This window comes from Amphibalanus amphitrite, unplaced genomic scaffold (assembly GCF_019059575.1).
Source record: "Amphibalanus amphitrite isolate SeventyFive unplaced genomic scaffold, NRLGWU_Aamphi_draft 000361F_arrow, whole genome shotgun sequence".
NCBI classification, from domain to species: Eukaryota; Metazoa; Arthropoda; class Thecostraca; order Balanomorpha; family Balanidae; genus Amphibalanus; species Amphibalanus amphitrite.
The window spans coordinates 67,902-83,165 of record NW_024881855.1 but is presented as its reverse complement, the minus strand read 5'-3'; the positions used below and the strand labels follow the sequence as shown (position 1 = coordinate 83,165).

Below are 15,264 nucleotides of genomic sequence, written 5' to 3'. Positions count from 1 at the left end.
CGACAAATGTTTGAAATGTGGTGACACCGAACTCACTCCCCAGCCCAAGTTCTGGTTCAGAGACGACTGCCAGTCGTCCGGCGAATAAATGCAGTCCTGTCGCCGCCCCATGACGCAGCCAGGCCGGCACTACTGTTCGACATAGCTGCTGGATGATTCACGCATCAGCGGAGATGTTTAATATGCATTGAGCCGCCGACGGCGCCCGGCAGAGCCGTTTTAACGTCTCGGTGCGCCAAGGCGGCGGGGCAGTTCGCGGACCTCGAGGGAGGGGGGGGGGGGGGAGGGGTGTGCATGGCGGCTGCGGTCAGTTTGCTGCGTCATCGCAATACAAAACTACTAATTGGCTGTTTAAACTACTGTGGCTCCACCCACGCTGCATTGTCACTGGTTCAAACGGTGAAAAATACTGCGTCCGCAAACAAGAACAAAGCGTGACAGAACAGGAAAGAATGCGATAGTAATCCATTCTTGACGGGAACAAATGTTCGTGTGTATCACTTCTCTGATAAACCATTAAGGATGCATTGTTAAGGATGCACACACTGCTTATGCATAGATAATGAACTTGAATTTGCAGTAATAGGTAGATGAACTGAATGATGCCGATCTCCAGCCTGATTTAGCTTATCTAACAAATTAATCGAAAATGATTTGTGCATCTTTTCATCACAGCACTGCACTTGACTGGAGTAAAACCCAGGTGTGTTGGTAAAACAGACAATTTTTCTCAGTCTGTAGGATGTCCAAATAGTTATTGACCAATGCGCTTCAAATATGTAAAATTAAATTTGAAGTAAGTGGAAAATCAAGCGAAGTGTAAAAAATGTCATGCAGGTCCACGTCGCTGATCTGTCTCGAAGCGATGGAAACATTGTCATGCATATGGCTGATTACTTTCGATTAATTTCTAGCCATGCACGGTTGGAAATTAATGCAGTAAGTCAGGTATTTGATGTTATGTGGCAAATCAAAACTGACGAGTGTTTGCCAGCGCGCTCAAATATGTTGTGACAAATCACACCTTAAAGCCTAATCCAAACACAATACACACTCGAGGAGCCAGTGACCACGTGCTGGCAAATGAGCTCGTTAGATAATCCCTCGGACTTTTTCACGCCTCGCAGCAGGCTGGTTGATTTCCGCCTGAGAGGCTGTGCCAACTCTGCTGATAAGGACGCCCCTGTTGCTGACCTGGGTTTGTCACTTGATCCTAATGAGTGGCAGAGTCCAGCCGTCTGCAATCTACGGCTGGCTCCGGGTCTCTTACAGTGCACCCTGTCACACTACCCGTCACAGGGGTCTGTTACAGAACAGTTGTTGAACACCCCAGACTCGTCGTCTGCACACCTGGTAGACAGGTAAGCTTGTAGGCCGGGTTTCAGACAGACTTTGGTATGGCTGAGACAATGTAGAGGACACAGCGATCTGCCCACGCTGGGTCTGCAGCTGGACTGTGGACAGACAGAGCGGGACGGCCTGCAGTGCAGTGTGCCGGTGACAACGGTCACCGATGCCCGTCACCACTGTGCTCTGCAGCTCCCTGCGCTGATATTTGTGGCCGTGACTGCCTAAGCATGCGACCAAACACAACCGCAGGCATCCAGTCATGACGGCTCCCTATGCTGTGCCTGCATCTCTCTTCCGAATGCCTACCTATCGTATCTAGCGCCTCTGACAAACGACACCCAAAGCGGCAGAAGACCTATTTCTCCGCCCAGTCTGGTCGCATATACGCCAAAGGTCTACATATAGTTATAGACATGTGTAATGTGTATGTATGTATGTATGTATGTATGTATGTATGTATGTATGTATGTATGTATGTATGTATGCCGGTACCCAGAAATAGTGGTCCTTAGTCCTCCAACCGTCCGTCGTGGATATTCTCCTGGTCCCCAGTGTGCTCAGCAGCTCTTCTCCCCTTCCACCGTCCGTCCTATTCCCCTCTCCTCCACCACCCGCTCTGGTCCCCGCGGACCCCCGTCCACCACACGATCCGGTCGACTCCCGTCCGCCAACCCGTCTGCAGCTGATCAGACGGCCGAGGAGCTTCTGGGAAGCGTGCGCCGGCAGCCTTGTGTCCCATTAGTGGTGAACTGGCCTGCTGACCGCCCTCCGTCACGACAGGTCGCTCGGGACGTCGGACGGTCGGCTGGAAGGTCTGCGGTCGGACGGTCTTGGTCGCTCGGACGGTCGGGCGGTCAGGTGGTTGGACGTTTGGTTGGTTGGGACGCACGAGCGGTTGGACGGTTGGGCTGGACGGTCGGTCGGCCGATAGGTTGGTCGGTCGGCCGTTTACTTGGGCATGGGCATACAATGACGGTTGAACGGTCATGGTCAAATGTTCAGCACTCAGCAGTCAGGTCTGTCGGTCGAAGAGTTAAATTGTCAGTTGTTTTGTGGTCGGTTACTCAGACTTCGGTTGCCAGAATGATGGTTCAGCTCTCAGCTGTCTGCTGAACAATGAAGCCATCAAATGAAGCCATAGATAATTGGTCTGTTTGTTTTCATCTCGAACCATACAGCTAACGTCTCAGCCATCAGCCCTCATTTATAGCAAGCAGCTCTTGCCTATCTCAGACAGGCTCATCATAGTTATATAAACGCTTCCTCTCTAGACAGCTTCTGTTTCCTGATGTCACTATTTGCTCTCCGGTCTCTCCAGCTTCGAAGTGAGTTTTCAAACAGTGACAGTTTCAGGCTGTACATTTTAACGTCTTTCGGAGATTCTACTATTCCCCTGAATGATCCCGAACTTTGCATGCATTGGCTGAATTTGACAATTGACATTACCTAATCGCCGGGCAAGGCACTCTTACGACTCGTCACTCGGGAAACAAGAAGCTAGGTCTCGTGTCGTTTTTAATCATGCAGAGCCATTCCGCCGCCTAGAGATAGCGACGGAACACTAGTGCAGCTGTGCACGACGTTATCAGTCATTTGTCCGAGGGTCCACCTCATCCAGTTACACAGAACCAGTTGCTACATTGATATGAATCTTCATGGATGACTTGCTTAGCCATGCAGTTTGTTGAAGTTAATCGGTAGATACCGGGATTTCCTGGAACGTTGATGGGATGCATTGCATCAAAGGTGATGAGCTCATGATCTTAATTTCTTCCCACAAGAGTATTTTTATTAACACGTAAATCAATTTAGAAGAGCGCAAAATAAATGTAAAACATTATATAATTCCTACAATTTGTCACATCCCAAACGATTAATAAAGTTTTCAGCCACAGCGTGTCGTCTATGTATATCAAAGGTTAACATGCCCAAAATTATAACTGACAGATGTAATTTGAGAATGAAAAGAAGAGGTGAATACCTAACTATATCAAGCTCATTAGCTAGGGGAAATAATTATAAGTTTAAGTTGCAGCATTATACTTTTGAATACAATATTCTACATAGTGCTTTCATTTGCCGTCTGCATGCTTCGAGAAATGTGTATGAAAGCGCTGAATTCTAAAGTATTGTAACTAAACTATTTGCGATGCAGCTTGGTCCGTTGAATTCTTCACGGTTTTCATTACCATCTTAGGAATTTTGAAGGTCCCCATGGCTATCAGGATGTTAGGGACGGATAACAGCATGCATTTACCACTATCCCTTGTGTCCTATCCGCAGTTGCATCATGCATCAACCGCGGAACAGTCATGCATATGAAGAGGCCTCGCTCTTACGCGGCACTGAGCAATAACTCTGAACGGCTGTTCTACAGGTGCATGCGGACGAGCCTGACGCAACATGGAAACATACATTTTCATGGACGCATTGGACCACAATTCCTACAGAAATGTGTCCACGCCATGTTCTAACATTCCTTGGTTTGGTATTCAAACAGTGATTTAATATGAAATGTTTGATTCCACCGTTGAAGGTGAAAAAATATCGGAGACATATCAAACTCCCACCAAACAACGGTTTGCATGACCGACGCCCGGTCAGGGAGGCTGATGACGTCATTGGCATGAAGCCTTACTGCTAGACATTATCGAAAAATTTGAAATAGTCAAAAGGGCTTAGCATGACCAAGAATCCCAGAGGTCAGACAAAAATTAAGTTTTTTTTTATGACCTTTTCCATAGATGGTTGCCCCATGATGCATCGACTCTAAAGGCGATGTGTGCTATGACATAACTAATTTATCTATGTGACTATGCGCAGTGTGTTTGACTTAAAAACAGCAATGGAAAAGCGCCCAATAAAATGTGTCCAATTATCAGGGATAGGTCGGACGACTTCCTTCATAAGTGTTTCGGTGTTGTGTGATGCTGACATTTTAACCCTCGCCCGGCGAGGGGGGTTGATGCAACCCCCCTAAGGGTTTTCGCAAATAACGTAAGTGCCAAATTTGACATACCCTCTGGGGCAACATTTTCGCACCTTTCCTAAAAATTTGAAGTCCCAGTCTTTTCAGGTCAGGTCACCAGGTCACAAAACCCGGTACAAGGTCAGGGGAAAATTGGACTAGCTTAGAAAATCGGACTGGCAACTGAATTCCAGAGTTCACTAAAATTGGTAACAAAGTACCTATATCATTCGATGCGCAAGGACGTCCTGAGTTCACTGATGCTTTTATTTTTGCTCTATCTTTACTAGGTAAAAAGTTATAAGCGAAAAACTTTTGACATGTTTTAGCAATTTTTTTTTTGCACTTATACCCCCTAAAACCCCCCTAAATATTGACATAAAGTCACCAAACTTTCACAGGGGCGAGATCTCCTATGGACCTCACCCACCTACCCTGTAAATTTGGCGTTTCTAAGTGCCATAGGAGTCAATCGCGAGGGGGGGGGGTCGTACCAACCCCCCTCGCCGTCCGTGTTATGAAACAAGTCCTCGCCTGGCGAGGGTTAAGGTTAAAGGGTCAAGGGACTATCCTACCTGAAAAATGTTATAGAATTAGCTGAAAAGTGTTGTCCCTATACATTTGAGCGCATCATTGACGAGTACCTACCTATCAACAAATTTTCGCCCAATGATACCCGCTAGATTTCGAAAAAATCGTCTTTTTACAACTTTCGAGTCCATGATAACACTAAATCCGTGTTAAAGAGATGAGGTCCCAATGATGCGCACATTGCAACGAAGGAAAGCGATTTTCTCGAAAAACAAGTAGCTAAAAGTCAAAGTAATAGCACAGCTTGTATTTTCTCGAGTTCCACTTCAACTTGGTTATCTCAACTCAATTTTCATGTAAAGGTGGGACAGTCACATAAAACACAAATAGTGACCAGGAGACAATCAAAGCATGAATGTGTCAGAAATTCCTTTATGCATTGTCCTCCAAAACATTGCCTGACGTTACCCATGCATGCAAACTAACAGTGTTTCGCGGCGTGTGCACTGTCCGTGGCCTGATCAAGGAGTGTCAACGGGTATATCGATCACCGCGCCCGGCCGCGGGGCACGCGGTCCGTCTCAGTTTGTTATCGACGTGCCACGCTGAGTGCAGTTCAGCGGTCGGCTGACGGGCCGGCGCCCATTAGCGCGGCTCGCGGTGACCAGTCGACACATCTTCAGTGTTCGTGGCGCCGCGCGGCACGCTCCCAATGTGGCACGAAAACAAACACGGTGGCACGGCCGAACGTCCTGCAGACGAGCGCCGCGGCACCAGCGGTCGGTGGCGTGACGGGTGTGGCTGTTAGCGCTGCCGGACAGTCGGCTATGATAACGAAAGGCGGCACTTGTTTGTTACAGCTTACAACTAGCTGAAACATTAGTGCGATAAATTTTGATTCGTTTATTTCCATTAGGAATGTGGTTACGAAACGACATTGATATGCAATGTATGCGCACCAGCGGAACATAATTTATTCTGCGGTGACTAAATCGATGCTGTCCCATGTTTGATCTCTTTTTTCTTTGGCCGGTGTCTCGAAGAACTGCAACGATTTGTACCTAAACGCAGCTCCTCACTCATGGAAGGAAGACATGAGGCATCCATTACGGTGGTCTGTGCCGCTCTGGTCACTGCGCCGTCTCTGTAGGTCTAGCAGCGACAGCGACAACTCGAGTTGAGGGTCGCGGCGGTACAATTATGAGTCGGCCAGCGACACCGACGCAACGCACGCGACCACGAGCCGACATGCCACCGGAGCGGTACCTAAACGAGCCACCGAGCGGCGCGGTGCGACATCGCGCGGCCGCCACAGTTGGCAGTTTGTGGTGGACAGGTATTCCGGCGAGTCAGCGGACCGACAACGTGCGAGGGAACGAACGAGCCACTTGACACCGCTCAAACCAGTGATTTCTGTGACATGGTGTTAGGTTTCATGGTCTGACACCTTCAAAAAGACCGCAATTTATCGCATGAATACACCAGTCCCAGCTTTCAGTATTGGCCATGTATAGTAGGGGAAGTTGGGGGAACGCCGAATACTTTTTTTCTGACGCCCGTAGCACGCAAGGTAGACAACATAAGCTATTCTTGTTGGCGTCATTCGAGAGGCCAGTCTTTTGTCTTTCAAACATACCAGGCGCATTTGATGAATTCGCATACCGTTAAGCGCAAAAACTAAAAATATCAAAGAACTGACTTTTTCGGCGTTGCCCCGGACTGCGGGGAAAGCCGAAAATGGGATAAATGATCTACGAGGAATGCAGACATTGATGTTTTGCCAATTTATCTCAAACTTTATCCAAAATTCATCAAAGCTGACACGCGTTTTAAGAGCTTGAGGACGCTTGGTGCACACTGGAAGTTATAATTGTGTGATATAATAAAAAAAATGCTGGGTAAATCATTCCTTATAGGTAACAGGCCGTTGTGCCGGCTGAAAGTGTAATTTCATGGTGTGTCAAAAGTGGAAATAGCCGCCCGGCTTTAGTTCGCCAGCCTTGTCAATAGATGGCAGTACCACAATATGGGCAGCGGATCGTGCAATTGACGTCAAATTTTCGTTATCTGCTAAGAATTGAATGGCGGATCTTTTCATGCAAGAATCAAGTAAATCGGTCCACAACTTTTCTAGCAACAGAGATATGAAGTCAAACACCCTGCCAGAGCGGCGGCGCGGCGGCCGGCGGCAGCCGTTACGCGCCGCCTGGGAGGCTGGCGGCGCTGAACGGTTCCGATTGGCACTGCACTAAAACCTGTTAACTGCTTGGAATAGTTATTATAGCAAAATTTTCATTCAAATGAGAAATAACCAAGGGCAGGAAGTATGCATGCTTGTGTGCGTACTATGTAAGCCAAGAAACTGCATTAGCAGATACTCGCTAATATTAGATCCAGCCAAGTCCAAACGCATTCCAGGTGATGTGTTTCTGATGGGTCAACAATATGTATCGTTCGAGGGCGGATACAGTTTTAACAATACAAAAAATATTTTTGCACAGCTCTATTCCTTGAATAATTCTCTTCAACGCCTCATTCCTAGTTAAGCGAATTAGCCCACCCTGGTTGAATAAATAAGGCGATTTCGCCACAAGGTCGGGGAAAACCGACCGAAAATGGCCGCGCTCAACGTTAATTTGGGCATGCAGACTCTTAAAAACTCGCATTGGGCGGGCAGGGTTTCCCAGGTATTGGCTCGAAAACATCGTATTCGGCTCCCGAATACGTCCAAGTGACCCGCCTCGTTCCTAGTTAAGCTCTAATTAGATCAAGTGACTCATAGGGAGCGATAAAGCGACAAAAAGCATGAATTTCCCTATGGCGGCGGGCTGCCGGGTTGCCAGACGGCGCACCGGCTATTTCCACTTTTGACACACCATGGTTTGACTAAAAATACGCGTTGCTATTCTACAGCAGCAAAGTCCACGTAGCGTGCTTTAACGTGCGTAATTGCACGTTTTCGGCATTACCCCAGCCAGCCATACTTTCATTTGCAGGCCCATAACTTTTAAACGTGCTGTATAAATTTCAAATAGGCAGCACACTTATGCAAAGACATGCTGAAGATTACTTGACCGAATTGGCCAGACAAACGGTAGCATAATGAGTAAGAAATGCAGCTTCAAAGGCGCATGTAGTACAAGGGAAACGTACCTTGAAAACGCTTTTGGCGCCCTCACAGCCGAAGTATTCCAAATGACAACTCGTAACAAACATGCGATAATTGTAGACTTAAGCTTCAGAGCATCACTGAGACGTGGCATCCATGTCGTACGGTTTTAGAAATATCTCGAATTTCGGCTTTGCCCCAACTCCGGCATTGCCCCAACTTCCCCTATTGTACTCGTAGTTATTTCTTCGACTATCTTTTTGCATTTGTTGTAGAAAGTTAAACGATCGTGTGGTAATCCTAACATGTAGATAGTGCTTGCAATTTATTTTATGGAAGCCAATCAAATTAGATGCGTAGGTAATGTGCGTCTCTGATGTGCTCCTTTGATCTAAAAGATAAATGGCATAGTCGCAATGATTGTGCTTTTGCAGGCGCAGCTATTTCAAATTAAGCCCCGTTTCATTAAAATGCCGATTGCCGCTAATGCACTTCAACATTCCAAATATTTTGCATTCTCAACATGATGTGTGATTTCTTTGGGCATTTGTCATGAGGCGGGACGTTGAAATTAATTGCCGGAATTCATGAGCCCCTCCCTAACCCCACCCCAGCTCATCTAGGTCCAACCTCACGATCAACAAAGCCGGGCAGCATGCGCCGGACGTGGCTGAACTCGATCAGACACTCGTCAACGCAGGTATACCGATTGGACGCTCACGAGACAGGGGCTTACGCTGCAGGTGAACATAAAACACAGACTGTCACAGACCGAAGGTGGGGCTTCATTGAATACGGCTGAGCCGGCGGTCACGGAGGTGACACTTACCGCACCATCCGAGCAGCAGCAGGGCGGTCACGGCGCAGACGGCCACTCGGAGAGGAGTCTCCGCCATACTGGATACTCTGTCACACCGCGTCACAACGTGTCACAGTGCGTCACGCGTCAGTCACGGCGCCGAGCGAGCTCGCGGAGAAGTGCGGACGGACGGGCGAGTTCCGACGTCGTGTGCGACTGGTTCAGCGCCCGGCCGCGGTCGGCTAAAGGACTGCACGTGCCGTCACCAGCGGAGGTCCGGCGACCGTCAGCGTACTGGACTGGCGGCCTCGCAAGGCTGCCTGGGACCCAACTCGGCCTCCAATGGATCTCCGGGGACAGATGTAGTCGGCACGTGCCGAGAGCGGCGCAGAGGTCTGGTGATGTTACCCGTGACGGCTACCGTGACGCGACTGGGAGCGCTGCGTAACGTGACCCACCGGCGCCGCCGCCCGCCGCGCACTGTGCATGCGTCGAGCAACGAGCCACCGCGGGGGCTGGGCGGACCGGGCGGGCGGCCGCCCCGCCCCCGCCGCCGCCGACGGGGCCGACTGTTTGCCAGCAGCGTGAATCGTCGACGTCGACGGACGTTGCAGGGGGAGAGAGGGGGGTCGGTGACGCACAGAGGGGAGGGGTAAGGCGACTCACCGCAGAACGTCACCGGCTCGGTCGCAGAAAATCGGCGCGGCTTATCAGCACCGGCAGCGGCCGGGCTAATCGCCCACCGAGTGTCGCGTCGCCGGGATTGTTTTTATATGGTCGCGAGGCAGTCACACACTTGATGCTGGAATTGGATGATGCCACTGCACACCCGGACATGCCTAACCTCAGACCGTAACTGTGCTGCAAGCTTTGACCGCATGACCTCTGGCGTGGGAATTCCAAATTTCTTGCCGAGAAGGAAATGAGATTCATTATATGGCGTGCAAAGCGTGTCCATATTCACACTATATTGCAGTCTGTAAAAAACAATGCGGTAGGTAGTACCCTGCGTTTCAATTAACGCGGGTTTCCCTGGAAATTTGCACACGGCGGATCCAATTAGGGAATGCCAAATAGGTGCAGTTCACTCAAGATCATGATGATAACAGGTCATAGGCCTTCAGTGTGCAAAAGAAGATAACAGTGCTACCGAAAAGAAGTGTGCAGGAGGTGTCGGGAAGGCCACGTTAGCGACAGCTCGCTCCTGCAAACGACTCCGCAAACGACCACCGCCGGCTGTCATCAGTCACTCACACTAATCGGTGTCACCCAGTGTCACTCGGTGTCACTCAGTCGTGTCACCCGGTGTCAGTCGCGACATTTAGTGTGAGGCCAGTCGGTGGGGTGCCGCAGCTACTCATGCTCTGTTGGCAGTCTGTCAGAGGTGACATTAATGCTTATAATGTTATCTGTTATGTAGATACTGCCCGCAGGTCAATGAAAATTGCTCAGAATAGCGAACGATTGGGCAAATAACTATGTGATGTTCAATAAAAAGAAACACAGGGTTACGCTACATCTGGACTCAACGTTACATCTGAACTCAATCCACACCGACACCATTTTATCATGCACATTCATAGGGGGCTTCTGACAGTGTTTCAGTTTCAGTGCACACTGTATAAGAGCTCAATGGTGTTGCAACTCCTAACATGACAGAATTTCATTAGGTATTTGTCTTTTATCAAGTCATTTAGTTTTCAACGCTCTCTTGCTGCTTGTGCGGACGCCACTGTTCACTCGTAAAATATATATCATCAGTACCTACCTACCTAATCCGTACAATGCGATGCAAGTAATTTTTGCTATAGGGCTATCGCTAGCACGCATACCACATTGCACGTCTGTCATGTGGCGCGCGCTCAATGTCATCGACAGGCGACTGTCAGTGTAAGCGTCACGCACCTTTTGATGTTCCTGTCAGTGGCATGTCCCGCGTCCTTGAGGGACTGTCGTCAGCACAGGCGATGCTGCTGGGAGATAGCCGTCTACTGCTGCCGATTGCCGCTCAACACGCAAATAAATCACGTCTTCCGACGGTGTCAGTGTGCGCTCATCTGGTATTTGATCTGAGGACGGCGACGGACGGCTGCAGCTCCGGATGTGGGGTGACGTAGTAAGGATCAACCATCGCTCTTCCATGCACACTGCAATGACAGCTTGCTTGAGATTGTAGAACAAATAGGAGGAACGTCTCAAATATGCACAGATAATGCACGTTTTTTGTTTTTGAATAACAAGATGTATCAACAGGGAATCAATAGCAATACGAATAACAACCATTTTTTAATAACAATATTTATCAACAGAGATCATGCACGTTTATTCGTTTGCCAAATTAATGTGCATATTTTCGTTAGTTTCAGCACCTTGTACGATCATGCATTTTCCTGATAAAATTTTGACTTTATCTCATCATGTCATCATTCACCACGATGACCACTGCCCATCATTTGTCAACTGCCTGAGGTCTGTGAATCTGAAACTGGCGTCATTTCATCATCTTCTTCACCTCTGCTTATCTCCGCTGTCTCCGTCAGTCTCGCCGTTTCCGCTGTCTCCCTCGTCTTCTTCATTCGTCTTATCCGTCTCCTCAGTTTCCGTGATCGTCTCAGTGCCCGTCTCCTCCATATCCACGTCGTCTTCGTGAATATATCTACCGTCTCCTCCGCTTGTCTGTGACCGTCTCTGACCGTCTCCCTGTCTCATCCATCTCCCCTACCCGTCTCCGTTCATATCCACCGTCTCCTCCGTTTGTCTCTGACCGTCTGCCCCTTTTCTGCCTGTCTCCTCGGCCCAACCCCGTCTCCACCCGTCCCCGCTCGTCTTTGCCCGTCTTCACGTCCCCGTCTCTCTCCGTCCTCGTCTCCGATCGTCCCCGTAGCCACCTGTCTCCGTCTATGCTCGTCTCCTCCGCCCGTCCCCAGCTCTGCCCGTCTACTCCACCCGTTTCCTCTGATCGTGTCTGCCAATATCTGCCGGCCTCCGTCTCCGCACCCGTCTGTCCGTCTCCTCCGTCGTCTCTGCCCGTCTCCTCCGCTCGTCTCCGCCAGTCTCCTCCGCCGCGCGGCGGACGGCGGACGGCCGCAGGCGCAGCGAGCCAGTCGTTGACCCCGCGGACCGCGGCGGCCGCCGCTGCTCACGGCCTGACGCCAGCACCAGGCCAGGTGACTGAGGCGAGAGCGCGAGAGGTGTGAGCGAAACAGGAGCAGTCCTTGTTACCGCTGACCAGGTCAGGTCAGTGGTGGTGTCAGTGGTGTCAGTGGTACGGTGGTGATGGTGCGGCGGTGGTGTCCGCACAGGAGACAGGCTGTGGCGTTTTTCCTTGCGGCGTTCTCGCTTCTCTCGCTGTTGTTTCCGCCACGTGATCAGCGCAGCGTGAACGATGGTCACAGCCGTCACAGGTGAGTGGCATATGCGACTCGACAGCAGAACGTTATCTTCGGGTTTTATTATCATGGGAAGGTAACATCATTTCTTTTCCAACCCGATAACTGATAAAGCACTGAGCAATTAAAATATATTTTCATATAAAAATTGAAACTGTCAATAGAATACGATCAAAACTTGAGCGCACTAGGCCTCTGTCCTGCAGACAGCGCAAATTACGAATGTCACTTATGTAACTGAATCTGTCATAAACCGTCTTCTTTCTGTCAATTCAAATATACATTCTTCTGAAATGTTACTAAGGATTAAACGTAAATAAAAATCTGTTAAGCACCTGTACATAAGTTAAAGTTCAGTCAGTCAATCAATTACATTGCCGTGGGCGTGGCAGTCATTAAGAGCCGGACACGACCCGTCCCGCTCACTGGCCCCATATTACCTGAAACGCGACCACCGCCACTGACCGCAACCTATTCCCGGAAGAAGCAGTTTAGCGGGTGTCGAAGCGGTTCGAACCAGGCCGTAACCACAAAGCAGCTCGGCTGAACAGGACAAGGCCGCTCTCCATTTTGAGCCAATATTGGGGAGGGGTCGTATTGCTGGTTATCCAAAGCGTTCCGTACAATCTTTTTACACATAGACGCTAGGTAATTTATTTGTGCTCTGAAAGACGCTAGTAAGGGCCCGTCCGTCTTTAATCTGCTGCTTGTGCTGTGAGGTCATTTTTTAATAAAGCACATTAATGGGGAACCTATACCTACGTATTCCCAAAAAGGCGCCAGAAACGTGGATCACGTCTGTATGTATGATTCTGTATGTATAGGTCAATTCAGGGAGGAATATCAGTAAAAACGCAAACCATCGTCAACGGGGAGTGTGTTTGGGTATGCGTCATCTTCAGCCCCAGTCTCCCTGCTCACTCAGCCCTGTTCACCTCGCCAGGAGTGGGAGCTCGGTGTGCCGGCCGGACATGGAGGTGACCCGCCTGCCGCCCATGCCGGACGACGATAACGTCCTGCTGCACGCCCTGTTCCGGTACCTGACCGAACCGAGCCGGGCCGCCTGCGACAGGGTGCTGCGCTTCGGCGGCATGTCGGTGAGTGTGCTGACTTTCCCATACCTGCTACATTGCATGATTAAATCGAGACATCCAGGCATTTTAATGGCACGTGCACTGTACCACACTTTTCAAAGTTTAATGCAGTGCTTTAATATTGCCAGCCGTGTGGTTCAAGGGGTGTGGTTAAACGCGTTGAACCACACGGCTGCTGACGTCACTATCAATTATAGTTGTGAGCTTTTTGGCAGGTATGGGAAACACCTTCCAGCCCTAAGGCCGGGAATTCAATAAATGTCACCTCGCTTTTTTAGCGAAAAGCACCTCGGGCCTAACGGCCCTCGGAGTTTTCGCTAAAAAACCTCGGTGACATTTATTGAATCATCCCGGCCCCGGGCAGGAATATATTGAGCTGACTGATTGGGATGACTGAGCGGACTGACGTGGTTTGACTCAAACCACTCAAACCACGACTCAAATCACTGAAACCGTTTGAGTGATCAGACTGATGTGAGCTGACTGGCCGTCGATGTATAATGTGTATGATTGGCCGCAGTTCGCACTTACGTCTGTACTTCTGGTCGGACTGCTTAGTGCTGGAGTCATATGACTGATAGACCTGACTGTCCGATCTGATGAAGGCTGACGGAACGGGACGATGTGATCTGAGAATCCGTCATGCCCTCTCAAATAGACTCCGCTGCCTCCTGTGACGCCCCTGTTCTTCTCCCTCAGCACCTTGACAATCTGAAGTCCCTGCGGCTGGACGGCCACAAGTACGTGTGCGCGGACGCCGAGTTCACACTGCTCTCCTCCACCTCCTGTCTGGTCTACTCGTTCGGCATCAGTGAAGACTGGTCCTTCGACTTCGACATGGAGTCATTCGGCTGCACAGTGCACGCCTTCGACCCGACCACTAACGACACGGCGGGCTACCAGAACGGCTCTATCTTCTTCCACAAGCACGGCATCGGCGGCTGGGACGGACAGGTGGACGGCATGGCCGTGCGCTCGCTGGACTCGATCGCGCAGAGACTGGGACATGCAGCGCGCACGGTGCACTACCTGAAGCTGGATGTGGAGGGCTCCGAATGGGCTGTGTTTGAGCAGCAGGTGCGCGGCGGCGAGCAGTCCACCCTGTTCAGAAACGTGGAGCAGCTGGGAGCCGAGCTGCACTTCACCTGGCATCTACCGGTTACGTTTCACCGCGAGTTCTACCGGCGAGTGTATCGCGCATTGCTTGGCTTGCAGGCGATGGGATTCTACCCGTTCGCGCACGAGTGGAACTGGTCCTCGCAGGAGATGGAGGTGCCAGGATTTGAACACAAGCTGCCCAGTGCCATGGAGGTAGCCTGGGTGAAGTCGAGGTGCGCGCCGGAGTCGGCGCGATGGAGGACAAAATGAGGCAATCGCAATGTGTGATTAGATAAGAGAGTCGCGAAAGAAATGTGTGATATGATAACCGCGGTGCATTTTGGTGAGTGAGGGTGACGAGGTTGTGCCATTGGAGTGTTGAACATTCATAGGGATAGGTGTTCCATGAATTGGAATGTCTCCGAGAACTTGACAATTCGCCGATTTTTACCTTGTTCTCGCATATCTGTTGCCTATCATTTTAATGCGTTGCCATTGTCATGTCGCGGTATGAGTAGCTATGTCTTGAAGAACGGGCTAATGAATGTGATGACATACAGCTGGTTGCGAGCTGGTTGGATGTGTAGTGTTCATTATGAATCTTGTAATGTAAATATACATGCTTGTGAACATTATTTAAACTGCTCGTGGTTAGGTAATAGGTTGATGTATTCTAAGTATGGCCTGTGAAAAGCAAGGGTTGCGGACAACAATCCCTACCTACCCCACGTAGGTAAGTACCTTCTTATCGCTAATGTCCGTACGGAGACACAATTACAAAAGTATAGGCTGTAGGCTATGTTGAGCCATTATGCTTTTTTTGGGGTGGCTCACCGGACTGTCGAGCAAAGTATATATAAATTGTATTACCTCCGTTCGTTTATTTTACATTCTCAGCCTGAATTCAGTCGGTAGACGCCCATCGC

At 49.8% G+C, this 15,264-nt stretch overlaps 2 protein-coding genes across 2 annotated transcripts in view; one reads left to right on the top strand and one right to left on the bottom strand.

Moving 5' to 3' along the window:
• LOC122389539 (integrin beta-like protein 1) overlaps positions 1-9,243 on the bottom strand; it is a 34,341-nt gene extending 25,098 nt beyond the window's left edge. The window contains exon 1 of the mRNA XM_043381684.1: positions 8,788-9,243. Coding sequence (XP_043237619.1) covers positions 8,788-8,854 — 67 coding nt within the window. The 5' untranslated portion in view covers positions 8,855-9,243. The remainder of the gene's footprint in view (positions 1-8,787) is intronic.
• A 2,651-nt stretch (positions 9,244-11,894) lies between these two features.
• Positions 11,895-14,972, top strand: LOC122389540. Its single transcript, XM_043381686.1, has 3 exons — positions 11,895-12,161; positions 13,090-13,243; positions 13,940-14,972. The coding sequence occupies exons 1-3, from the start codon at positions 12,034-12,036 to the stop codon at positions 14,606-14,608; spliced, it is 951 nt and encodes a 316-aa protein (XP_043237621.1). The 5' UTR covers positions 11,895-12,033; the 3' UTR covers positions 14,609-14,972.
• The last annotated feature ends 292 nt before the right edge of the window (positions 14,973-15,264 follow it).